This window comes from Carettochelys insculpta, chromosome 9, assembly GCF_033958435.1.
Source record: "Carettochelys insculpta isolate YL-2023 chromosome 9, ASM3395843v1, whole genome shotgun sequence".
Classification (NCBI taxonomy): Eukaryota; Metazoa; Chordata; order Testudines; family Carettochelyidae; genus Carettochelys; species Carettochelys insculpta.
Genome location: NC_134145.1, coordinates 14,347,626 through 14,372,944, shown reverse-complemented (window position 1 = coordinate 14,372,944; position 25,319 = coordinate 14,347,626). Strand labels below are relative to the sequence as shown.

The 25,319-nt window shown below is 43.7% G+C and overlaps 1 protein-coding gene across 1 annotated transcript in view; it reads left to right on the top strand.

The window, feature by feature from the left end:
• DAB1 (DAB adaptor protein 1) overlaps nt 1-25,319 on the top strand; it is a 277,887-nt gene that overhangs the window by 164,690 nt on the left and 87,878 nt on the right. The window contains exons 5-6 of the mRNA XM_075003144.1: nt 18,468-18,607; nt 21,983-22,081. Of these exons, the coding sequence (XP_074859245.1) occupies nt 18,468-18,607; nt 21,983-22,081 (239 nt within the window). The remainder of the gene's footprint in view (nt 1-18,467; nt 18,608-21,982; nt 22,082-25,319) is intronic.

The window sequence follows — 25,319 nt, the reverse complement described above, 5'->3', positions numbered from 1 at the left end:
GCAAACTCAAATAGAAGACCTACTGGCACACAGCAAAATGTAAACAGTTTCTACATAGATTTCATAATATCAGTATGACATGTGAAAAGTACACAGAAGAGTACAGTAAAACCCCTATTTACATGATTTTGACTTGCATGTTACTTGGATTGACATAAGTCAAAATCGTGAGTGGCAGGGGAGCCTGTAACCAGGCAGCTTCCAGCTCCCCTCTGCTTGTGGGAGCTGGAAAACTGACCAGTGCTATAGTGCTGGTCAGTTTCCTTGCTCCCAGGAGTGGAAGGGAGCTGGGAAACAGATGGCTCCTGGCTCCCCTTTGCACGTGGGAGCCGGGAGGCAGGCTGCCGCCTGGTTTGCCGCTCCCCACCAGTCGCAGGAGCCAAAAAACTGACCGGCACGGTGATGTTGTTCAGTTTCCCAGTTCCCCTGATTTGTGCAAAATTCAACTTGCATGTGGCTGCCCAGAACACAACCTACACGCAAGTTAGGGTTTAATGTACTCACCGGTATTGCTTTGTTCCCCAATCGCTAGTGACTGCCTTCACGCATACAGTAGAACCCCAAAATATGTGCACTCAAGTTGTGCATATCTCGGTTTAACGTGACTCAGTGTGGTGGGGAGCTAGTGCCAGGCACTGCAGTGCTGGTCAGTTTCCTGTGTCCTGTGAGTGGTGGGCTGCCCGGAGCCAGGCTTCAGCTCCCCTCAGTTCACAAGAGCAGGGACACTGACCAGTGCTGCTGCGCTGTTTAGTTTCCTGACTTCCCCAAGTAATGCACAATTTGAGTTGTGCGTGGTTGTGCAGGAAGTAAGTTGGGGGTCTACCATAGCTGATTCTCACATACAGAGGGAAAAACAGGACACTTTATTCCTATCTTAAATGGCTTTAAATTACTCAGCTTCCCTCTGGAAGCGGTTTTAAGAATGAAAGATACACTGGAAGAACTTTTGTCCTTGTCCATCCCAGCCTTCTGGTAGACCATAGCTACGTTTTATCACTGTGTAGCGTGCATCACTCCGTGCTCAAGATGGCAGGATTATGGTATTTAATTTGTGCAACCAAATCTTGCTTTTCGTTACACATCAGGGGCTCCAGGATACAACTGAAGGCAGAATTTGCCCTGTTCTTTCTAATACATGATGAGTGAATGGTGGGATGATATGACCCTTGATCTTCTCAAAAGACGTCCACAATTACAGGAAAATAAAAAGTTTGTTGATGGATATGGCTTGGTGACGTGAAGTCTCTCTTCCTCCTCCTCCTCCTCCTCCCATGCACACTGTGCTGTCATTGATGTGAATTGTTCTGAGGTAGTAAGATTACCTTTTCAGGGCCATCATGTACTGGAAGTGGTTTGAAGGTGTTGGTCTCTAGTTGAGCAGGTGATGTGAGGTCCTTACAGAACAACGATACTGAAAACAAGTGTGACTGCTTGGCTGGATTATCATAATTACATTCTTCAGGGCTTGTCCATTATTTGAAGGTGATTCAGAGTTCAGTAGCCTTTTGGCTTACTGGTTTGGTGAACCCTAATCAGATTATGCCTTCTCATCATTCTTCATTTTGGATGCATCTGGATTACTGGATTGATTTTGGCAGTGCTAGTTTGCAAAGCATTCAACTCTGTATACATCCGTCACATACAAAGTTTAGCTTTGATCTTAATCCCAGCTGGTATCTTTACTTGTACAGGAACCATCTGTTAAGGAGTCTTCCTTCGCACCTTAGCATGGCTGACTACTGAATTGGTTTGGTATATATTGCTAAATTCATTTCCCCACCGCACTCCCCTATATTGAGTCCATCCTAAAAATCCTTTCCTTTCCTGGACATATGTACTTATTTTTTGCATTTTATGATTTTATAACAATTTATTATTGCATTGTAAATACTTTTAAACATGAATATTGCATCCCTGGCACTTCGGTTGGGTAGAGGGTGAGTGGATGTTATTGTGATATTAGGATTCTCTGTGGTTCCCCATACAAGAGGTACACAAGCCCCATTTTCTGGTCTCTGGAATTCTTTTTGATGTAGGGGTGTTTTTCTTCTTATTAATGTTTTGCCCAAGGGCGAATGGTGGCAGTAGTCTTTTCATTTCTGCCTCCTGCCGCTGCTTTGACAATAGCAACACAGTGAGAGGCAAAAATGAAAGGAACAAATTGAAAGAAGCACTTTGCCACTGTTGTAATTTTGAAATTGACAGCATTTTTTTTCCCCGAAGTCTCAAGGAAAAGCTGTTTTCCTCTTTGCCTCCTATTGCTTCTCCAGCAGGGAGAGACATTCTGTGACGCTGGAGTGGCAGTGGGAGGCCGACATGGAAATAATTTTCTCCCTGAAACATTGGCTTGCAAAACATGAACAATTTCCAAAGGAAAGCAGTGCTGTGAGTTTTTTATTACCCACAGGGCAGAAATGGGAAAAAAAAAAAGAAAATCTGCCGCCACAGTTCCCCAAATGGTCACCCTTTAGATGGCTAGTACAGCACTCCAGTCAGTGGCATCACAGTAAGCAACAGAAGATGAATGTGGAGTAAATGCAGAAGCAGTCATGGGACCTGCATGCTGCCTTTGACAGTGGCTTAAACTGAGTTGCAGCAGCTTCCTTGTCTAGTCCAGCCATTCTCTGAAAGAAACAAAACCCCAGTGATTTTTCATTAATTATTAGAATTAGCTAATCCTGTCAGAGAATGGAAACAACGCTATATGATTTACTTGGTCCAAAACAGATCACAAATGCTCACAGCCACTAGTTCACAATGAGTCCGTAAGGTAACGTGTCTTGTCACAAATGCATTTTTGGCTCTTGAAATTTGCTTGGGGATGATTCACAAACAGAAGAAAAGGGCTCGCTTCTCCAAACAAATAATCGGTTCCAATTTTTTCAACCAATTTGTTTCACAATCCCATTTGCTATGATTTTGCAATCACTGGTGCTGCTAGCTGTTGGCCAAAGGGGATTAAAAATGTAAATCTTATCAGTGGGCATTGTTTTCATGTGATGGTGGTGTGGGCTGTTTCTTGTTTTCTTGGCCATTGAATGTATGCTTGTTAACTATTTTCAAGGGAAATACATACTTTTTCTTTGAACGTGTGTGAGAGATTTATCAAATCTAAACAGAACCCATTCTTAACTGGCTCTTCCGATTGCCTTGGGGAATTAGCACGTTAAGGGAACACGAGAATTTGGTATTTATACAAACCAAAATGTCACCATCCCTCCCCCACTCCACTAAAATAAAGCTCTTTACACATAGAAATTAACTCAAGTGTTTGATGTCCAACATTGTTAACAAAACATATGTGTGCATTTTGAAAGTATACATCTTTAATTTCACACAATGAGTTCAAGGGTCTGTGTAGTAGTTAGTGTCATGTTAATTTATAACTAGTTTCCTAAAATGTAGGTTCCTAAGCCGTTGTTTACATTACAAAGTTGTGTCAATATAATAAAAGCTATGCACTTGAGCAATGCTGTTATGCTGACGTGACCTCCACTGTGAGCAGCACTATGTTGATGGGAGAGCTTCTACTGTCAAAGTAGCTACTGCCCTGTGGAGGTGCTACGCCACTTTGGCATTGCAAGTGTAGACAAGTCCTAAATCCATATTAAGGCACGTAAGAAGTAGTAGCCTGATTTACAGAATCATTGTACACCCCCATTTCCCATTGAGCTAATGAAACTGGGAAGAATTCAGCATCTCTGAAACTCATGGCACTCTTTTAGATATTAAAGTGTATATTCATGTACCTGGGCTTAGGATCGCCAAGTTTAAAAATTTGGGGCCAGAGCATCAGGTGTTCCATGTTTTCCATCAGTGCTGCTGAGGAGAGTGGAAAGGAAAAGTGACTTCGCTTGGAGCTGGATGACTCCAAAAAGTGACTTCTGCTTCCACAATTCTAGGTTGGCTGGGAATTGAAATGGGCCCAGGCGTAACTCTGAGCAGTCTTAGAGTGGCTGCAGCTGTGCCCTGCCTTCCTCCTACCCCAGCATGCTCCAGTTTACCGCCAATATGATCCTTATATGGAAGATTAGGAATAGGTGGCATATGGTAAGATTTATGGAATTCCAGGTTTCCCTCTGTTTTGCAGCATTTTTGACTGCCCCTTTGGGGCCAATTTGCACTGCTCAGGCAATATGAGGTAACCAGGGCTGAAAGTGTGTCCCTTTTTGTGTGTCATCAGAAATACACAAGTAGTATTCAGGTCCCAGCAGGTAGTGAGAAAGGAACTGACTTGCCCTCTTTTTTTTACATACCACTGTATTTGTTTTTCATTTATAATCTATTGATTATTTGAAGTATTTTCACTTATCTTTAAATGGTAAGCGAAAACACAAATTATTCTTTAGTTGAGCTCCATTATGATTTTGAGGAGCAAAGTCTACAGAAATCTCCTGTATTGTATGCAAGGCATCATTTTTTTATTAATGAGCTCTGACAGTGAAGGATTACATCAATTTTAAAATTTACGTTTGACCAGTTGAACTTCCTGTAATTTCTGAGGGCACTATAAATAAACCTAATAAACAAAACTCATTTCTTATTTAAACCCTAAGGAATTCTCCTGACTTCAGTAGAGGTCCCTGCACAATTTGGGGTGCTAAATTGTTTTCTGTATCACAGATGACTGCCTATGCCATGCACACCCTGACAAAACAGCTTTTCAAGATTTACAAGGACTTGCATGATACAGGACCTGAAAGGAAGTTTTAATTACACCTGGCTTCTGGTCATTTCTGCATCTTAGGATGTGGCCATATGCTCTCCTCTCAAAAGTCTAAGAAAATAAAATTAATCAGTGAGCTTTTAAATGTTAGTGAATTATCGTCTAAAATTCAAGTGAATGATTTCTCATCTACTCTTGCATCCATTACCTGAGGAGTATAAGTGTTCAGTCATTGTCATCTCTGATGTGCTCACCCTAACCTCTATCACTGAGATTTATCTAAAAGTTTAATCAAATGTAATTTTATACTGAGGCCTTCTCTGCAAATAATTGAGTTGACCTCCCATGTTAGTCACAAATACTTTTTTGTACTGGTAACAAATAGCTTAATCAGTTACTAGTCTATGCAGCTTTCCTGCTTTGAAGACACAAGAGAGAATGAAGTGTACATCTCATTTTGTACTGGGGCATTAACAGAGTATAAAACATTAATTTCTAAAAGAAAATGTTTGACTTCCACAATTTGACTTCCCTTTCAAAGACACATCTTCTATTCAGGGAAGCTCTGGTAAGAAAGCAGGCTGCAGATAAATGTGAAGATGACTGCTTACATATAAATTTATCATGTCTTTTGTTCCGGGAATTGGGATGTCCATGTACATTTGAATATAGTAATTCCATCAAAGTCGTAATAATGTAAAATGCCATAAAGCTAACGCAGAGTTTACTGTGAATGACAGTGAGAAAAAAGAGGAGAGTACTGTTGAGATGATTGTCTCAACAACTTTATATTGCTTTAGCTATATAAGTAATATTTTAAATTTAATCCTAATGGAAGTTCACTGAGAGTTCAGCATTTCTCTCTGTCTCTTTAAATATTTCTCACACTGGGGACATTTCCATTCCCATTGAAATCAGTGGACTTGTTTTTCTCCCACTGGAATCAGAATCAGGACTGTTGCCTTTTCAGGAGGATGGAAAGACCCTGTGACTTTGTGGACCCACAAATGGGATGTACGTAGATCAAGAGATGCAGGGGAAGGTGCAGGTGGGATTTCAATAGGAGGTTCTGGAGGGGCTGATGCAGTCTATATAGGTGTGTACCAGAATCTCCTCCTTGCTGCAGAAGGTGCACATGTAGGGGAAGTTTGTAAGTCATTCCAGGTTCATGCTCATATTCATGGCTCCATGGATGAGCCACTAAGTCAAGGGTAAGCAACCTGTGGCTCCCGAACTGCATGTGGCTCTTTAGGAGCCACTTGCGGCTCTGAGTGCTGCCACTGCTGACTCCTCTTACGGCTCTGGAGGCTGCTACCACTTAAAAATGCCCATAGTTATAACTGAATTTAATTTTTTTTTGTTTAAGCAGTGGCAGCCTCCAGAGCAGCAAGTGGTGTCAGCAGTGGCAGGGAGCCCTGGTAGAGGAAGCAAGGAGGGAAAAGGAGAGCTGGGGGAAGGGCCAGGTGAGCCTTGCTGCCATAGCCGCACTGAGGAAGAGGTGGAGGAGGCAGGACAGCTGACAGCCGGCAGAGGGAGGGCGAGCTGCTCTTCAGTGTGAAGGGCTGCTTGAACTTCTCACCACGCTCAAACCAGTACAAGCAGGGCTGGACTGCGCAGCTTGCTGCAGTTGTGTCGAACCCAGGGTGCACACCCAGCAAAGTGATTCCCTTCTGCCTCAGGGTGCTGTGAGGTGTCTGCCCCCCACTCTGGCTTTCAGCTTCTCCCAGCTGAAGTCAGTCACTTCCCTTCCCTTAAAATAAACACTAAGGTGTCAGTGATTTTTATCCCTTGGGCATTATCGTCCCCGTGGGCCAGGGGAAACAAGCCTTTGGCCATTAACATCAATGCGGGTACAGGTAGAATCTAAAGATACATAGACTGCCATTTAGCAGCCCCCTGCAACAGTCACTCTGTGTCAGTTGGTTTCCCCGGTAACCTGAACTCATGAATAATTCATGCCCCAGGTTCAAAATCCAGGCTTCTGTTTGGGCACAGGTGGGGGGTTTCTGGTAACTTCCACGGGCCGGAGGACCTGGTTGAGAACCGCAGGTACAGAACTCTCATATGATAATCATGTCATACATATTCGTAAGACTGCTCTATAAATTCAGGAGCCACCCACCATTTGGTGGCCCTGGGAGCGAGCTAGCTATAATAGCTGCTGCCGCATAGGGGAGTGCTGGTTGCCACGGCAACATCCGCTGACCCTTAGGCCAGCTTGAGAAGAGAGCGAAGAGCTGAAATCACAGTGGCATCTGCCCTTTAGGGGGCGCTGCCTAGAGCTGAAATCACTGCAGCACCTGCCTCTGGGCGGCGCTGAAGCTGTGGTGAATCACTGGAGCTGCAGCTCGCCTCAGGGGCAGCTGAGCTCTGAAGTGGCGCCGTTGTTCAAGTGCCTCCCCGAGCCCCAGCACTGCGTCTGCACCTAGGAGCGGCAAGTGGGCCTTCAGGCATACTCACCGGGTGGCAAACTGGCCCGTGGCTTCTGCCACGGGTACTGCGTACCCGGTGAGGAAACCGAAGGCCCACCAATGCCATCTCATCGACGCCGCTCCTACGGCCACGTCATCGCCTGTGTGCTGCGGACTCCTGATTGTGACTACTCCCGGACTGGACCTCTACAACCTTCAGGACACGTAACTTACCTATAGGCCTGTGGCACAGCCCAGGACCTTTTGACATTTCACTCTAAACATTTTATTTTAACACAGACACTTGGGTACTGGGTCCCCTACCAGGGGGTTCAGGATCGCAACCCAGGCCGCGCCCTTCCAGGGCCAGGGAAGGGTCACACCCAGGGGCTCGACCCTAGGGCCAGGCTTGATTGCCCAAATATAAACACTGACCCAAAAAAGGGAAACAGAAAAAAAGCTGTACACTTGTATTAATAGTTCAGTTTAAATCAGTTATAGTTTAACTTAGTTATTATAATCAGCCATTAGTACATACTTAATAGTTATATTCGTTAATTTATTGTGCAGGTGGGTCGAAACGGTGGAGGCCCAGCCTCCTGCTTCCCCGAGTCTACCCTGCACTTATCCTATTCCCTCTTCCCTATCCTAATCTTCCAAGCCCCAGCTGGGGAGGCCAAAGATACTCACTCAGCTGGGAGGAGGCCTTACAAGGCACAGCCCTAAGGTCTCCAATAGGTCGGCTTAGCAACCCGGCTGGAGCGTATAGGGGGAGGAGCAGTGCCCTCACCCCGCTCGGAGCTAAAATATCAAAGCTCCTTATACCTCTTTCCTAACAGTTTTCCTTTAACCTCACTCTTTTGCCTTCCGGTTCAATAAAGACAAAGTTACAGGTCTAACTTCATGGATTTATTAGTAACCATTGTAAGTGTTTAAACAAAGTATCACTATGATAAACTGTTTCAAGTTTTGTTGTTGTTTGCCAGCTTGTTGCTGACTTTTTCAATAAATAGTTTTATTGGGTTCACACTTAAAGCCTCCCTCTGTTGCCTCGACTTTGCCCTCGTCGCCAGCCACTGCCTGCCAGGGGAAAGTTCCACCGTACAGTGGCAAGGGTACGTGCACAACCCCGGGTCTCCCTGCTGGAGGTGGGTTGGGGCGGTTTGCAGAGGGGCGGGGCGATCTTACGTCGCCGGGTCTCCGCCGTCCCTCCTTACCATCTCAGGCCTAGGCCCTTGAGGATTTGGACAGCTGGTGTCTGGGAGCCTTGCCCCCAGTTGCGCTAGCTGGGGCTGCCCAGAGCAGGTAGAGAGGTTAGCAATTCCCCCTTTAACACCGACATAAGGCAGCAGCGGGGAGTAGCAGGAGAGGCAGTTGTCTCAGGCACCTAAATCCTGGGGCTTATAGGAGTTAAGCTTGGGGACTGGGGCAGTTTTTGTGGGATGGGGTTTAAAACTTGGGGGTAGGGGGCAGATTTGGGGGCTGAGGGCTGGAGATGAGGGTAACTTGACTTTCGAACTGGTACAAATCATTGGGTGTGTGCCATTTTTAAAACAACGGTGACAAAATACGGTTTGACATTATTTATTAAGGCTGTCTTGTATTCATGTTCGTTGTGGCTCTTAAGTATTGATTTTGTGACTGAATTTGAAAACAATGGGCTCTTCTCACTATTTCAGTTGCCCTAAGTAATACCCCCCCTGCCGTCCATGGAACCAGAGATGAATACAGGCTGGCCCACCAACGTGTCTTCCCTTCCTCCTGTGGCAGCCCTCTTTGTGTCAAGGTGGGATGGGAGGGTGAGGAAGTGGGTAACATGAAGCAAGAGCATGTACATGTTTTCTAGGTATAGGGGAGAAGCGAACTGGTTGCAAGTGGCGCAGCCAGCTCAAGTGAGGTGGAAGACTTGCAGGGCAAGGGCCTGATGACGACGACCGGAAGACTGAGGGAGAGGGCATGGCGGGGAGTGCCCTCCTGCAGTAGCTGCTAAAGAAGAGCCGTGGGCATGGCTTCCCTTACCTCCTGGAGCACACAGCCGGGGTGGGGGGAACGTGCCCAGTGGACAGCCCTGTGCTTTTTCCAAGGGAGCCACCCAATACTGTTTGCCTGCGGTGTGTAAAATGAAAGGTACGGTATAGTCTCCTGCAATATTTGTTGGATGGTAGAATATGCTAACTAACCCAAGCAATTCCCTCGGAAGTGTGTTTGAATACATTGTTAGAGAAGAATTACCCTGATTATATAGGACACTGAATTGTATGCACATATAGTCGAAGGCATTGCGGCTTTCTTGCTTAGTTTTGTGCGGAAGATACTGAGAAGATTTAGCTGCTGTCTTTCAAGTATTAATATAATTACATATTGTCACTTTGCTGCAGTAATAAAACAAAGCTAAACCTAATATATTAAAAGAAAAATCATTTTTCTGTATCTTCGTGTCTTTGAATGATATTGAAGTCACAGAAATACAACAATGATAACTAACAAGCCTGCTCCCAATGAACTTATTGGGAATGCAAATCTAGGTATTTAAAAATGCTTTTTCCAGAAATGTGCAAGTTCACTATATGGTAAGCTGCAAAATTTGGTAACTGTTTCAGCAGTTTCCTAGTTGTTGAGATGGGTGAGTTTTTTAAAAAAATGTTTGTTTCATGTTTCAGACTCTCTCTCTCACATACACAGACACACCAAAATGAAACTGAAAACTAATTTGGACTGTAGTTTCTGAGATACTGCAGTTTTAATGTTGTGCTTTTGATGTTTTTGAACCTTACTCTGGATCTGAATCCCATGAAATTAATGGCAAAACTTGTCTGTCTGCAGACTACACAACAGATCCCAGTTAGAGTTTTATTTGAGCTGTGTATGTTTATAAACAAAAAAGAAAAGAAAATATATACTGCATATGGCTACACAAGAATATTGAACTTTAAACCAAACTTTAAATGCACTGTTATGTCTAAAAAAAATGAGCTAATTTTTTAGCAGGTTTAAAGCAGCACAAATTTCCTTTAATATACTTACACCACATCCATGCCTCTTTTGTATGTATGTGTGCAGTAGAATCTCAAAGTTACAAAAACTTCAGATCTTTTTTCAAGCTTTCCCTTTTTTAGTAGTTTTAATTTAACACACTACTTTATACCATTTGTGTTCATTTTTTTTTTCTAGGTGAGGGGAGATGCAGTGGGAAGGGGTCCTCTTCTGCTATCTGACTATGTACTTCCAGTTGGAAATTAGAAAGCTAGAATCATAGAACTAGAAGGAGCCTTGAGAGGTCATCAAGTCCAGTCCCCTGGCAGGACAAAGCACCATCTAGACCATCCCTGACAGTTATCACCTGCTCTTGAAAAGTGTGTGGTTGACCAGACAGTTCATAATTCAGGTGTTTATAACTCTGTGGTTTTATAATATACCTGTGCACGTCTGTACCTTTATAGCTAGGGATATACATACATACATTTCTCTTAACCATGCTGTCCAGTATGTCCATACCTGAGATGTCTTTCTGAACTTCAGAGTTTGTATTTTTCACTGCCTCAGTGCAATAGAAAGGCTACTTGTCACCATGAAAATGTAGACTGTTCTCAATTGTGTGCCACTGTTTTTGGTCCCTGCAAAATCTTTAAAAAAAAAAAAAAAAGTCAGTTTATAATTTGAAAGTATGGTGGATGCAATTCTGGGACAGCTTATAAATATATAAGCCATGGGCGAGTCATGACTTTGTTGATAACATCACTGTATTTTACATTTTTAAAAATGAAGAAATGCACATTAAGCCCTGAGCAGGGGAATACACATTTAAATAAAGAATATTGCCATTTCCAAGGTCATTAAGTTTTGATTACTGGATGCTGTTAAAATACTACTTCCTGCTGTATATTAGCATAAAGACAAAGCAACAATAAAATTTCATATTAATCTATAATTTGCAAAATTCAGTGTATTAGTTGGAGTCTAATAGTCAAAAATTCATTCAAATACCATTATGCTACCTGCTGTAATCATTGATGTGGAGTTGCTAGTCAGTCTTAAAATCCAAGTGGGTGTTCAACAGCAGTTCTTATACTGCTCTGATCATAATCCTACAGGTTACACCTCTCTAATCTGGCAGTCTCTCATCCAGCAACTTCTGTAATCCAGCATGATTTTAGTTAGCCAGACAACCGCTTATCCTGTGCTCTGGCAAATTCGCTCATTCCACACCAGTCAGGTACTGAGGGTGCTGGACTAGAGAGAGTCAATCTTTAATAGAATCCTAAAGCAAGTTTAAGCATAGCCACTGACTCCAGCTGGAGCACATATGAGCTGCGTCTACACGTGCACGCTACTTCGAAGTAGCGGCACCAACTTCGAAATAGCGCCCGTCGCGTCTACACGCGTCGGGCGCTATTTCGAAGTTAACTTCGACGTTAGGCGGCGAGACGTCGAAGTCGCTAACCTCATGAGGAGATAGGAATAGCGCCCTACTTCGACGTTCAACGTCGAAGTAGGGACCGTGTAGACGATCCGCGTCCCGCAACGTCGAAATTGCTGGGTCTTCCATGGCGGCCATCAGCTGGGGGGTTGAGAGATGCTCTCTCTCCAGCCCCTGCGGGGCTCTATGGTCACCGTGGGCAGCAGCCCTTAGCCCAGGGCTTCTGGCTGCTTCTGCGGCAGCTGGGGATCTATGCTGCAGGCACAGGGTCTGCAACCAGTTGTCAGCTCTGTGGATCTTGTGTTGTTTAGTGCAACTGTGTCTGGGAGTGGCCCTTTAAGGGAGCGGCTTGCTGTTGAGTCCGCCCTGTGACCCTGTCTGCAGCTGTGCCTGGCATCCCTATTTCGATGTGTGCTACTTTGACGTGTAGACGTTCCCTCGCTGCGCCTATTTCGATGTTGGGCTGAGCAACGTCGAAGTTGAACATCGACGTTGCCGGCCCTGGAGGACGTGTAGACGTTATTCATCGAAATAGACTATTTCGATGTCGCAACATCGAAATAAGCTATTTCGATGTTGGCTGCACGTGTAGACGTAGCCATGGAGAGAAACTAGGTATTCAGCAGTCACTATCAACCAGTCTCCCTCTCCTTGCCAGCGCCCGCTGCCCGCCACAAACAGCAAAAAGGAAGGAGGAGAAGCAGGGATGAGGAGTCGGGGGAAAGGGGGCAGGGAAAGGGTGGGGGCTGGAGGAAGGGGTGGGGTGGGGTGGGTGGTTTGTGGATGGAGCAGGAAGACATAAGGTGGAGGTGGAGGCTTGGGGGGAAGGGGTTGAGTGGGGAAAGGCCTGCAGCAGAGGGTTATGGGTGGGTTATGTACCGCCTGGTTAGAGGGGTGAGTTGGTGCCTATGAGTTTCAGTGACTGCTTCTTGAGGTTAGGAGTCTTGGAAGCATCCCAATGCTTGCTGTCAAGTTAATAATTTTAAAAGTGGATTGGCTTCAGTAATGTACTTTCCACTTGACATTTATAATAGTTTGTAGAGCACATGTGCAGCAGTGAACTAATGGAATGGAGCATCTGGACCTTGGTGGTTTTTTTGTTTTTGTTTTTTTTCGGCTCTGCCGGTAGTTTGAGGTATAATTTTTTTTTTAAAGCAAGTTCCTTAACCTCTGTTCCCCCATTCCCCAGTAGTTGCTGTGTCTACTCTACATTGGTGGTGCAAGTCTTAATTACCATAAAATACAGTGCCTTGAATAAAATGCGCTAGATAGGTACAGACTCACTGTTTACTTTTATTGTTGATTTATGGACCTAGATAAAATAGTCTTAAATCCAGGCCATGGTAACAAAGATGTCTCTACTTTGGATGCAGACTCAGAAAGTCATGTTTGAAAGGCTCCCGGGATTTATCAGTTGAGTGAAAAGGGTAAAGAGGTTTAGGTGTAATGTTCTAACTCAGAAACAAAGGTCACACCATTCAAGGTCACCAGGGAACAGCAGCTCCAGCTGGAACATGTAGTTTGCCTTAAAGGTGAACTGCAGTGTATATAAGGATAGACTTGATAATTACCAGTGCATTTACATATTAAAGTGCTACCCTGAATTTAAAATGCTTATGCTGCAAACAAAACTTTTTTGCCTATATTAACATGAAAGCTTTAGGAGTAAAAAGTAAATTAATTTTTAAAATCAGATTTATGTGACAATGCTCTTTTTCCATTTTGTATTTTTCACACCAGGTTTCTGTAAAAATCCATCCAATTTTAGTTTGCATTTTTGGCTGCTTAGTTCTGCTGTATTGGGATGCAGATGTTTGCTTACCAACAGCTGTTCACAATGGGATTTTAGAACAAATGGTTGAAAAATGTCTTTTGGATTTAGGTCCTGTAAAAGTTTGTTCTTATGTCAGTCAAATTCTAAAGCCATTTAACAGCCCGTAAAACAAAATAATTGTCAAAGCTTCAATCTGGCACTGAGCTCTGGATTTACCCCGGTAGCTGCAGGATTAAAGTTTAAATTAGCAAACTGCTCTGCAGGAGATTCAGGCATCTGCAGCGTCGGTTGTATCAGGAAGATTGCAGAATCCTGTGCTCTGATCTTAGCAGATGTGTCACGGACCTGAAGAAGTGGGTCTTTCCCACGAAAGCTCATCACTTAGTAAATTATTTTGTTAGTCTTTAAAGTGCTACTTGACTGCTTTTTGTTTTGATAGAATCATCGGATTCTAGAACTGGAAGGGACCTCCAGAGGTCGTTGAGTCCAACCCTCCTCCTTTTTTTTAGGTTCCACAAATTTTCACTTTGTTTTATTTCAATATTTCCCACAGACAAGACAGAAAGAAATGTTTCTGTGTTAAAACTGTATTTTTAAATTTAGAGTCTGGTAATGTTTTGATACTTGATACTTAAAAGCACGACCGTTTTTCTGGGAACCTCCACTCTTTTAAGGTGACTTGAATCTTTCTGGAATCCACAGTGGGGATTGATAAACCACAGACTGAAGCTTCTCTATGTAGTTTCTCATAGTGCACATGAGCAATAAGATTGAAAGCAGCTCAGAACCCTAAATATTTTTAACTTGGATAGCACAGAGTTTGTGATGAAACAGCTGGAGGAGTTTGGGCCTGAGAAGAAGCAGGTGAAGACATATGGGAAGGGAGTGATACTGTGGGACAGTGGAGTGAATGAGAGCAAAGGGGGAAGAAGGCTGGGGAGCTGAGGAGGAGGAAAAGAAAGAGATTGAGTGTGGGAAGACTCAGTCTCGGCCTGTCTGTTGTACAGAATAAAATACAGAGCAGTAACTCCATGGTGGGATTCTGGTAACCACACACCTTTTGAGGTTCGTTCTCCAGGTTAATGATAGGTGTGCCAGGCTGCGGATGGGGACCCACTGTGCCCTGGGCTGTTGCGCACCACTGAAGAGAAGAAGGGCAACTCACGTGGCCCACCTACTATTCAGGGGTGCCTGTCCCTGGTCTGGACTGTCTGCTGTTTATGTGCCCATCACAAACATGAGATGTTCCTTTACCTTAAATCTAAAGTCCCATCTGTGCTATAAAGTCAGCCACACTGGGGAACTTGGTTACTTTGGTACTTTTGAAACAAGGTTACATTTTCCAGTATAACCATGAGTTGCAAACACAATTAACATAGTGACCAGTCCTGTCCACGCTGCAGGAAAGAAATTCGTTTGCAACTTTGCCGAGGGACTGCTGGGACTTCAGATACCACCTTGTTGGGCACCAGTGAGAGAACAAGGAGAGACATGCCATGTCATCATAGCTAGGCACCCAGCATAATTGATTTTGTACTTTAGACAAGATCTAAATTTTGTATCATACTTCCAAAATTAACATTTTTTCAGTTTGTAGTCGATGTTCATTTTCCATTTCCAGCGCACTGTACAATTCCTACATCGTTCTCAAATTCTTGACCATTCCCATCATACATCAAAAAGCGCTTCATGCAGCTTAATCCATTTCTTAATAAATGCTGAATGTCCCTAAATGAAGTGAGTGTTTCATCTAAGCATAAAATGAATGCAAATGGGACTCTGAATGTTTTGAATTAAACTACATTGAGAAAAATGATCATAGGTTGGAGTATAAATTTTCAAATATTTGAACTGGGTACAAGTTAATGATCGTGATAAAGACACAGAAAGCATTCTAGATCACTTATGATCTTAGAGTGATAGCAATATTAGTATTAGCCACCAGCTGCTTTTTACTATAATGAAGATATTACATTGGAAATTATTGATGAGAATGCTTTGTGAATTGGATTTTATTTACTGCAACCTAAAATTGACTAGACATGTTTACACATGTGAAAGGCATACAGCGAAGCGCACTGATCTGGCTGTGCATTGCTATGTATCCAGATGTTTTTTTCGGGGCTTAATGTAGCAAATGTTCTTTCGTTGCTTGAGCTGTTGATACTAACATCTGCCTCAGCATTTCCCTAAGCCATAATTTTAACATTATTTACAGTTTCTGAGTCATCATCTATATGTCATCAGTCTTTTTATAAAATATAATTTAATAGCATGAAGATTGAATTCCCTTTTAATCCCTGTTGGAAATGCAGAGGGGAAACCTAATTGAGGGAGGGAGACAGATGACAATCACTTGTCATAGCCTTTATTTTTTAGTGGGCTGTAATTCAGCCATAAACTATTTGCCAGGGGCTAATATTTCCCATGAAATTTTGCAGGTCAGTTGTTCATAATAGGAGATATAGAGTCTCTGAGTATTCTGGGTGAAGAGGAACCCAAATGAGTCTTTCATTTGTAAATGTTCTTACTTGTGCTTCTTCGTTATTCTTCCACACAAAAATGTTATAAGGCTTTTAATCATGTAGAGTTAAAATATCCTAGATTGAGGGAAAAAGTTTAGTCAGCTTGGTATGTATGTAAATGTAGTAGAGTTGACAGTTATTAATTGCTTTTAATAATCTCTAAATTCTACACATTATCAGCCAATAACACAGAAGCAACTATTAGTTTTTCTTTGCTACTGTTAGAGTCATTGTTTAAAGTGTTCAATGAAAGTTGTAAAATAGAAATTAGAGCTGGAAGAGATAAAGACCAAATTTTTCAGCCATGGCTGCCTAAGATTAGGTTGTTAGTTACTTAAATTGTAAGATGTTTGAGGGCAGGGACCATCTATGTATTCTGTGCTAGTACAGCACCTAGCACAATGAAGTCCTGGTCCATGACTGGGCCCTTCTGGGTGTTGCAATAATAATAATATACAGGTGTGTACTTCAACAAATGACCTGATTATTTTTAGAGGTTCTAAGCTTATATTTCTGCCATTGACTGCTCAGCATTTCTATTTTGTGCATACTCCTTTTGATCTTTCCTTCTCAGTAGGGCTAGTCAGAAAATGGGATTTTTTTTTCCAGAGAATTTTGACTTTTCCTAGGGAAAAAAAGAATAAAAAACACAACACCTAAAAGGCTTCATCTTAAAACTGATAGTTTTCAGATTCTGGGCTTTGGATTTCTTAATGAAAAGCAAGCATCATAGGAGTAGCTGAGTTAGTCTGTATCTTCAAAAACAACAAGAAGTCCTGTGGCACCTTACAGACTATCAGATATTTTGGAGCATAAGCTTTCATGGGCAAAGACCCGCTTCTTCAGATGCATAAGTGGGGGGTTTCAGAGGAGCGTTTAAATGTAAGCTTATGAAAAAGAGAGAGTCTCAGTCAGTGGGAGGGCCAGAGTTGACGAGGTCTATTCAGTCACAGAGAATGTGGCCCGTTATCAGCAGTTAATACGGAGTTGTGAACATCAAGAGAGGAGAAATCAGGTCAATTCAGTCAGGGGTGGAGCTTTTGTAATTGGCCAGCCACTCCCAGCCAATTACAAAAGCAGTTTCTTCACTCTTGATGTTCACACCCCTGCAAGAGCTACTGGTAATGGGCCACATCCTCCCTGACTGAACTGAGCATTACATTTGATTAACCAGCAACCCCCATTCCCCATGCATGCTGGATAACAAAACTTGTACTGTACCTCTTAGCAATGTCTCCATGTCTGGTTCCCCCAATTCAGTTTCTCAGAGTCTCTCTGGCTTCTGCAAAATGGAAAGCAGTATGTGAATATGTAACCCTCCTAATACTCACAGGAGAATGGAAGCCTCGCACTTCTTGTTTTGCATTAGTAGCAATTTTGTGTGCAGTTAATGCAGTTTGCTTTTAGTAATGCCCACTTTTCTAATTAGAACTGGTCACTGACTAGACTCTCAACTCTTCCTTCTTGTTTGAACTGTCTTCAGTAATTCACTGTTCCATAAATCACTAGGTTTTTATGACTCTTGCTATTATATGCTCCAATTTACAATTACTCTCAAACTCAGACCTGTTTAACCAGTCCAAATTAAGAACTTATAAAGACAGCTTGCAAAACAGGTTGCCTGCCAGCTCCCAAAATGGCTGGTTCCTAGGGCAGTCTGTTTTCCCTAACCATTTGAAACACAGAATCTACTCTTGTGTCTGTAAACGCTCAGGGATAACCCATTTAGGAGCTCCTCTGTTTGCTGTCTTTCAAAGAAAGTACTGCTTCTCATGGTTTGTTGCAGTGATATTTGCTCTGTCACTAGTTTCTAATTGTCCTCTCAGCATCTGTATCACTCAAAGCAAATTCTTTTGTAGTAAGAATCACTGTTTCTCCACTATCGGAGGGGTAGCCGTGTTAGTCTGGATCTGTAACAGCAATGAAGGGTCCTGTGGCACCTGATAGACTAACAGAAAAGTTTTGAGCATGAGCTTTCGTGAGCACAGACCAGCATCTGATGAAGTGAGTCTGTGCTCACGAAAGCTCACGCTCAAAACTTTTCTGTTAGTCTATCAGGTGCCACAGGACCCTTCGTTGCTGTTTCTCCACTAACCTCTCAGAGTGACTCTGTGAATTCCTGTTGGCATTTATGTTGTTACTTTGTACTAAGAACCTATAGTACCTGGAAGCAGTAGTTTTAATGACTTTTGAGCAGCAAAGTTGTATAGACAGATGATGCAATTTATGGTTTTTTAGTTCTGTGAAATGGGAATTATAAAATAAAAATCCTGACATTACAAATATTATTGGTACAGTTGGATGAGTTGAAATATAGAGAGGTGTCGGCAATCTCTGTTAGAGAAGCAAAATTCTGATTAGGGTTGAGATTTCTAGTACTGCATTGATCAGAAGAATTCATATGGATGGGGTTTGATTCAGCTCATCTCTTATTCCTGTAAGCCTACGTGGTTTGCAGATTTCATGCAGGGGATGTCATATACTTGCAATAACATTGTGTATAAATTTTGGTGAAAAAAGGTTTCATTTCACTTGTAAATTTCTTCTAATTTTATGCAAATTCTCACACGTGCAGGTACTGAGGCATGAACGTAAATTTAATCTTAAATTTACCTTTTGAGCATTTTTTTTTCTGATCATGCAAATTTCAAATTTTCAACTTATGTCTTTTCAGGTCAGGATCGCAGTGAAGCCACTTTAATAAAGAGGTTTAAAGGGGATGGTGTCCGGTACAAAGCAAAACTGATTGGGATAGATGAGGTTTCTGCAGCACGAGGAGACAAGTTGTGCCAAGATTCCATGATGAAACTCAAGGTGCAGTGTAACTTTCAATGTTTAAGTGTTACAAAATCAAGTGAAGAGAACTTCCAATGGAACTCTTAGTCATTCTACTTTCTTGATATTCAGTCAAATTCCCCTTCCCTTAGGCTTCTTCATACGCACAGCAAGTGGGATGCTCGCTCTGGGCTCAGCATAACGAGAGATGCGACTTGTCTGTGCTGGCCCCTTCCCTGTCCTGAGCAGGCAGCTTCCCGGAGCTAAGGCTCTCTCCCTTGCTCCGGGAGGGTGCAGGGACTGGGCAGCCAGTCCCAAGCTTCTTCTGCCTCCGTGTGAATCGGGAGCCCAGCCTGAGCTGCAGCTGCTGCCTGCAGGGTGTGTCACACAGTGCAGGGAGGGAGAGTCCTTCCCTGGTGCCCCACGGTGCCCAGTCGGGGGCTGAAGCCACCTTGGGGAGCCCTAGGCGCTACCCGCCCCAGCTCCAGAGCCGTGGCCTGCAGGTGAGGAGGAGAGAGCCCTGGGCAAAGGGCTGAGCTGGCCAATGGCACCATCTGTGGCAGTGTGGGGTAGAAAAGCAACAGCAAGCTCGGAGAGACAGAGACAGTGGAGGGAGCACAAGGGATGTGGCAGGGGACAGGAGGGTGGAACAGGGATGCAGAGGGATCTCTCTGTGGAGAGCGGGGGGGGCAGGTGGGGGAATTCTGGGGTTCAAAGAACAGTTCTGGGATGCAGAAGCTCTGAGTGGGGAGACAAAGGGAAGCAAAGAATGGCATTGGGGAGGGACTTTGAGATGCTGGAGGGAAAATATGGGAGCAGGCACAGCCAGCTGGGGAAGGGAGGGGGATGGTGAGAGAGCAGTGGCATCTCCTCAGCCCGTGGGTATGTGAGGGGGACAGGGATGCAGAAGAGGGAAGGAGGGAGGAACAGGGATTCAGGAGGTGGGAGTGTCCATGGGGCTGTGCGGCACTGGAGGGCAGCTGGTGAAACTCACTGGAATCAGGGGGCCCATAAATAATAACAAAAGGTTTTTTGTTTTTTTTTAATTTGGAGGAGCGGGGACATAAATAATGTTTTGCCCTGGTTGCAAAAACACCTAGTTATGGCTCTGTACACACAGGGGTCATCGAACACAGTTGGGTTAGCTATGCACAAGGCTCTGACTCTGACACTGATAAACTGGGACTTTACCGAGGAATTGCTTTATATCCTGAAGTTAGGAATCCAAAATGGCCCCAGCAGTGGCTTTGGTTTTAACCAAGACCTTTACTCTAACTTCCCCCTTTCCTGCTGTGTTCCTGCCCCCAACAGCCCACCCAAAATGTCAGGACAGGGTGGAGGGGAGGCTTGAATTTGAGTTGTTGACCCATTTGTAGCTTCTACAAGCAAAAGAGCATGAGACATAGCGTTCAACATGTGCTGTGCCCTTTATAGAACTAGAAGACTGTCCCTGCCTGAGGGAGCTCTACAATGTAGGTAGATAAGAAAACAAACAGAGGGAAAGGGGCAGGAGGTGATATAAAGCAGCAGGAATGAATGAGGAGTGAAAAGTGGCACCCAGCTTCTGGTTCAACCATTTTGTAAATGCAATGAGAAATCCTGTGGCACCTTCTAGACTAACAGTTTTTTGCAGCATGCATCTGGTGAAGTGGGTCTTTGCTAATGAAAGCTTAGGCTCCGAAAAGTCTGTTAGCCTAGAAGGTGCCACAGGACGTCTCATTGCTTTTGCGGATATAGACTAACACAGCTTCCCCGCTGAATTTTGTAAATGTTTTCTTATGAATAGATTGAAAAAGAGCCTGAACATTTGTAATTGGAGGGAATCTGCTGCAAAGGAGGGCTCTTAATTTCTAAAAGCAGCCTGTGGGGTTGTCCACCATTGTGGGCCCTAGGGCAAGGAGTGAGGGGGGCCTGGCTGTGTGCCCCAGAAGGGGTGGGGCCTTGGGCACTACCCCCCTCACCAACGTTGTGTGTAGTGGTGCAGTGCATTAGAGCTTCCATGGCAGTTCAAAGGGTCCCAGAGCTTCAGCTGTCGCTGCCAAAATGCCAGGCCTGGACAAGTGCCCCATTTGCCCCCTGGCCTCTATCCATGGGCCTGAAAACGGCATTTGCTACAAGTCTCTCATCTGGTTCATCTGCATGTAGACCCTTTCGCATTCATTGCTTGACTGTCAACATGCTGAGTTGGAAACCTGTGGCTATTAAGTCACTGTGCTAGCCTTTTTTTTTTTTTTTTTTTTTTTTTTAAATCCCCATCTTTCTCCATATCTCCAGGATGCTTGATTCCTGTTAGTGTACTGGAGAGACTGGTCTACGTAATGTGAGGTGATTATATCCATCCAGAGCAGGTGGTCTCACAAATTCATGTATTTGTCTTTTGAGCTAGACCTTCTAGCTTTTACAATGTAAAGTGAGGGAATGTTTCCTTTTCATTTTAATATTCATGCCCTTCTGCCGAAGTCTTAGGTTACCTTCAGCATTCCGGTCAAGCTCCAGTAAAGCCATCCTGCTGTAATGGTCTAAGTGGGGAGCCAGTGACTTGTAAGTTTTAGCACTGACTCTGTTGTTATGTAGCAGTATGGCCTTAGGCACGTCACTTAACCTTTCTGTCTTTCTGTGTCTTCATTTCCTTGTCTCTAAATGGGGATAATAAAACTGACTTCATAGAAGTGTAATGAGGATTAAGTAGATAATGGTTGTAAAGCATTTTGAAGATGTAAGGAGTTAGGCTAAGTGTTCTTTATTTATTGACAGGTATAATTTGTGTCACTACATCTGAGGTTGATAGCATTGGTAACTAATAGAAGTAGGATTCTGAAGATAGAGAAATTGCTATGTGAGTGCCAAGTTATGCTTCCACTTTAATAATATACGATGCAAACATATAGCAAGTCCACCTAACAGCCAGAGAGTTCAATAACTAGCTAAGTCCCCTGGACAAAAGGCACCACGTTTTTCAGTCAGTTTATTGTTAACTTGGAAAGAAGATCTTTCTTTTAAAATGGAAGGTCAGTTGACTGCTTCTGTTCAATGAAGGAGAGTGTCTTTTTCCTCTTATTAGAAAAAAATCTTAAGCAAGAAATAAATTATCTTCAGCTTAAATAAGAACAGATGTCAAGGAGGACTGCAGGAACTGAGTGTTTCAGTGAGGATCGCACATCAACACATGAAGAACATGAAGAAGATTAGTGCTGGGAAAAGGGTGGAAAAGGATGTTGTGGGGAGGCTGTACCTGGACTGACCTTGGAAATGGTGGCTGTATATACTAAGGAAGAGCTTGGGCTTGATTTTGAGAAGAGCTGAGCACCAGAGAGAAGTAGTAGTCATGTCCCTCTTTCTTCTTGTGTTGGGGCACCTACCAGAAAATAAAACAAAACATAGTGGAATCAACCCAAACATTCTTTGTCTCAACAGGGAATTGTTGCTGCAGCTCGTTCGAAAGGAGAACATAAACAGAAAATATTTTTAACTGTCTCTTTTGGAGGAATCAAAATCTTTGATGAAAAGACAGGAGTAAGTAAAACAATCACATGATGGAACAAACTTGAATCTTGCGATGGGTGTAGCTGTAAAAGCTTTTCCTAGCTGGGCAGTAATATCAGACTAACATCAAACACGTAAAGCTTTTGACAAACTTGATAAAACTTGATTATATATCACATCAAGCCTTTAGTTGACTGAGGTGCAAAGGAATTATGTTAGAGTTTGTTTTAGATGCTGAACCTGAATAACCCAGTGAACTAGTCACATTAGGCACGTGAGCAACATAATTAAATATATCTCTGAGTTGGGACAAAAAGATATGGTAGATCGATGTGTTGAATAACTGCTCTGTGTTCGGATTGTGTTAGTATAGTCTGAAGAGGGAGGATGAACATACTTGGATTTTAGCAGCATTGATGTAGTGCATACTAAAGAACTGCTGTGATAAGTTGTTTGCACATCATACAGCCTTAAAATTGTTAAAATATAATGGAAGAAAATACCACCAATTTCCATGAGAGGAAAATGCAGCTGTGTGTTGTCATTCTAGCAAAAAGAAGTAAACGTTCTTACAACAAAGAAATGTGAGTATAAAGAACTTCTTATAAAAACAGTTTTCATAAATGGAAAATATTGACCATTGTTAGAGAATTATCTCAGTGTAGAAGTTATCAGAGCAAACAGAATTCATGCTAAGAAGTAAGAATGTGGGTAGTGAGGGAAATATTGGGTAAATAACGAACGATATGCTGTGTCCTACAGTAATCACAATGGGATACATTGTATGCCCTCCACTTTGCTAGAGGAGCTGGATGAGGACAGGTCAAGGATGAGGACGGAATTCTCCTTCCCCTACAAGGCCACCCAGGGTACAGTTACAGTGTAGTTGAGAGCATTCTTCCCATTTCAGGTACCCCAACTTGCCCAGTCTGCCCTCAGCCTAGCCCACTAAAAACATCAGTGTTGCAGTTTGGGTGAATTTCCTTACTTCATCACCCAAGAAGTCTCGGTAGGTTTTTACTCAGATGGCCACCCTTGCTAGTCTTAGCTATCCTGGTATTTATAGCAGGTTGGCTTAAGCAGAGCTAGTGTGTGTCTGTCTATCTGAGCTGTACCCTGCTATCTGCAGTGTAGATGTACTTAGTGTGTCTGTAGACTGGCACCACAGAGGCTTTTTCAGCCCACTAGCTGCAGTCCATAATACAGAACACCTAAGGTTGGAGAACAGGCAGATCTGTGGAGTCCCTATCCAGCCAGTTCCCAAGTCACTCTGTTCCTTGCATATGACCATTCAGTTGGCAGACAGCGAGCTAATAACGGCATCAGCCTTTGCTTTGCTCTCAAGCATCTGGTTTCATCCTTGTGCAGTGAAGCCGTCGTGATTCCAACGCCATGAAGAATCTCCATGATTTCAAGATGGGATATACCTAAAACAGTTCTGTTTTGTTCCTAAAAAAGCAGCTTTCTAATCCAGGAAACGAGGAGGAAAAAATCATGATCAGTCACAGTGGGGGTATTCCATTCAGTGTAGTGACAAGAACATAATCATAATTTCATCAAGCACACAATTGCCACAAAATTCAGAATTTTTGTAGTGATAGATGATCATCTGCAGAACTTGGTAATAAATACAGATTTTAAAGCATAAGTTTAACTGTTTAGATTTAAAAATAAAAAGCCTAAAGGCTGGTCCATGAGCATCTGGTACAGTAATTGGTAAGAGATATTCTGGCTTTGTTAAGTCTGCCCTGGCATGATCACCTATGTTTGTTTTTTATCACTGCGTTAAAAGAAATCCAAGCAAAATATGACTCCAGCTAGAAAATAAAGACACAGCATTCTGGCAAACTGATTTTGATCCTAATTCAGAAGATCTTTACAACAGTTGAAGTCCTGTTTAGAATTTTAAAATGCTTTTGATTTAATTTATCAACTATTTAATGTGGTGCCAGAAATAAAACCGTGGTGGTGATAGACAGAATTAACTTTGATCATACAGATTAAATAGCAGATAATCAGTGTCATTGACCTCACTAGTCCATAGTTTATGGTACAGTGATCTGGACAGTACTTAAAAAATTACATTATAGTGACATAAATAAGGTTACAAAGCAGAGGTGACTGTGAGGGCCATGCAGGGTTGCATGCTCTCCCCGTGATTTCTGCCAGGGTTTGCTGAGTGGTCCCCCTCCAGGGCAGCAGCTCCTGGAGCTGGTGAGCTAAAAGCTCCAGCCATGGAGGGAGGCAGCAACAGACATCCAGGACCTACCAAAAGATCTTCCACTCTTGCTGCACATCTGTACTGTGCCTCATTCCCAAACACCTATATGTATACCCTCAGACCAACCTTGTCTTAAGCAGCTAATACCTGGGAACTGCAGGGATGGGCTTCTGAGGGTAAGGGTGGAGGGTGCGACACATCACCGATGTATTGGTACATATAACAAAATTCATGTGGCAGGACTGGGGCCAAGGGGTTCTGAGTGTGGGAGGGGAGCACAGAGCGTGGGAGGAAGGCAGGGGTGCTGCTGGGGGTGCGGGTTCTGTGGTAGGGCTGGAATTGAGGGGCTCAGGGCTCAGGCAGATGGTTGGAGTACAAGGGCTCTGCCTGGGGGTGAATGCTCTGGAGTGGGGCTGAGGAGGAGGTGTTTGGGGTACGGGAAGGGGGCTCTAGGCTGGGGTTTGGGGAGTGGGGGGTTAAAGGGGTGTGGGCTTTGGGGTGGGGCTGGAGATGAAGATTTTGAGGTGCAAGAGAATGCTCGGGGAGGGTGCTCAAGGTGGGGCGTGGTTTGGGGCACAGGCTTACCTAGGTGATTCCATTACAGGAACAGTGAGGAGGGGCCCCTTTCTCACCGCTATGGCAACTTGGTGCTGGGGTCAGTGGGGAGAGGGTTCTGTTCTCCTGCGCCAGAAGCTGGGTGCTAGGGACAGCAGGTAGGGGCTCTCTCCGTCAGCCATGTCACCTCAGTGTTGGGGTCAGCAGGGAGGGGCTCTTCCCCATTGGCTGTGCCAGCCCAGGGCCTGGGGAGAGATATCTCCCCCCCTCTGCAGCCATGAGCTCCTTCATGGCCAGGCAGCTTAGGGGAAACTTAGCCCACAACCCCTATAATGGGGTATCTTGTGAGTTTAAGCCGCCACAGCTGGGGAGCCCTGATGACTGGGCTGTAAATGACACGGAGAGAGTGATTCCATACAGATTGCACAAACATCTGTTGCCTGAGGCAGATTCCCCAGCAGTCCATGTGGAATTCAGGGATCTGTGGAGTAT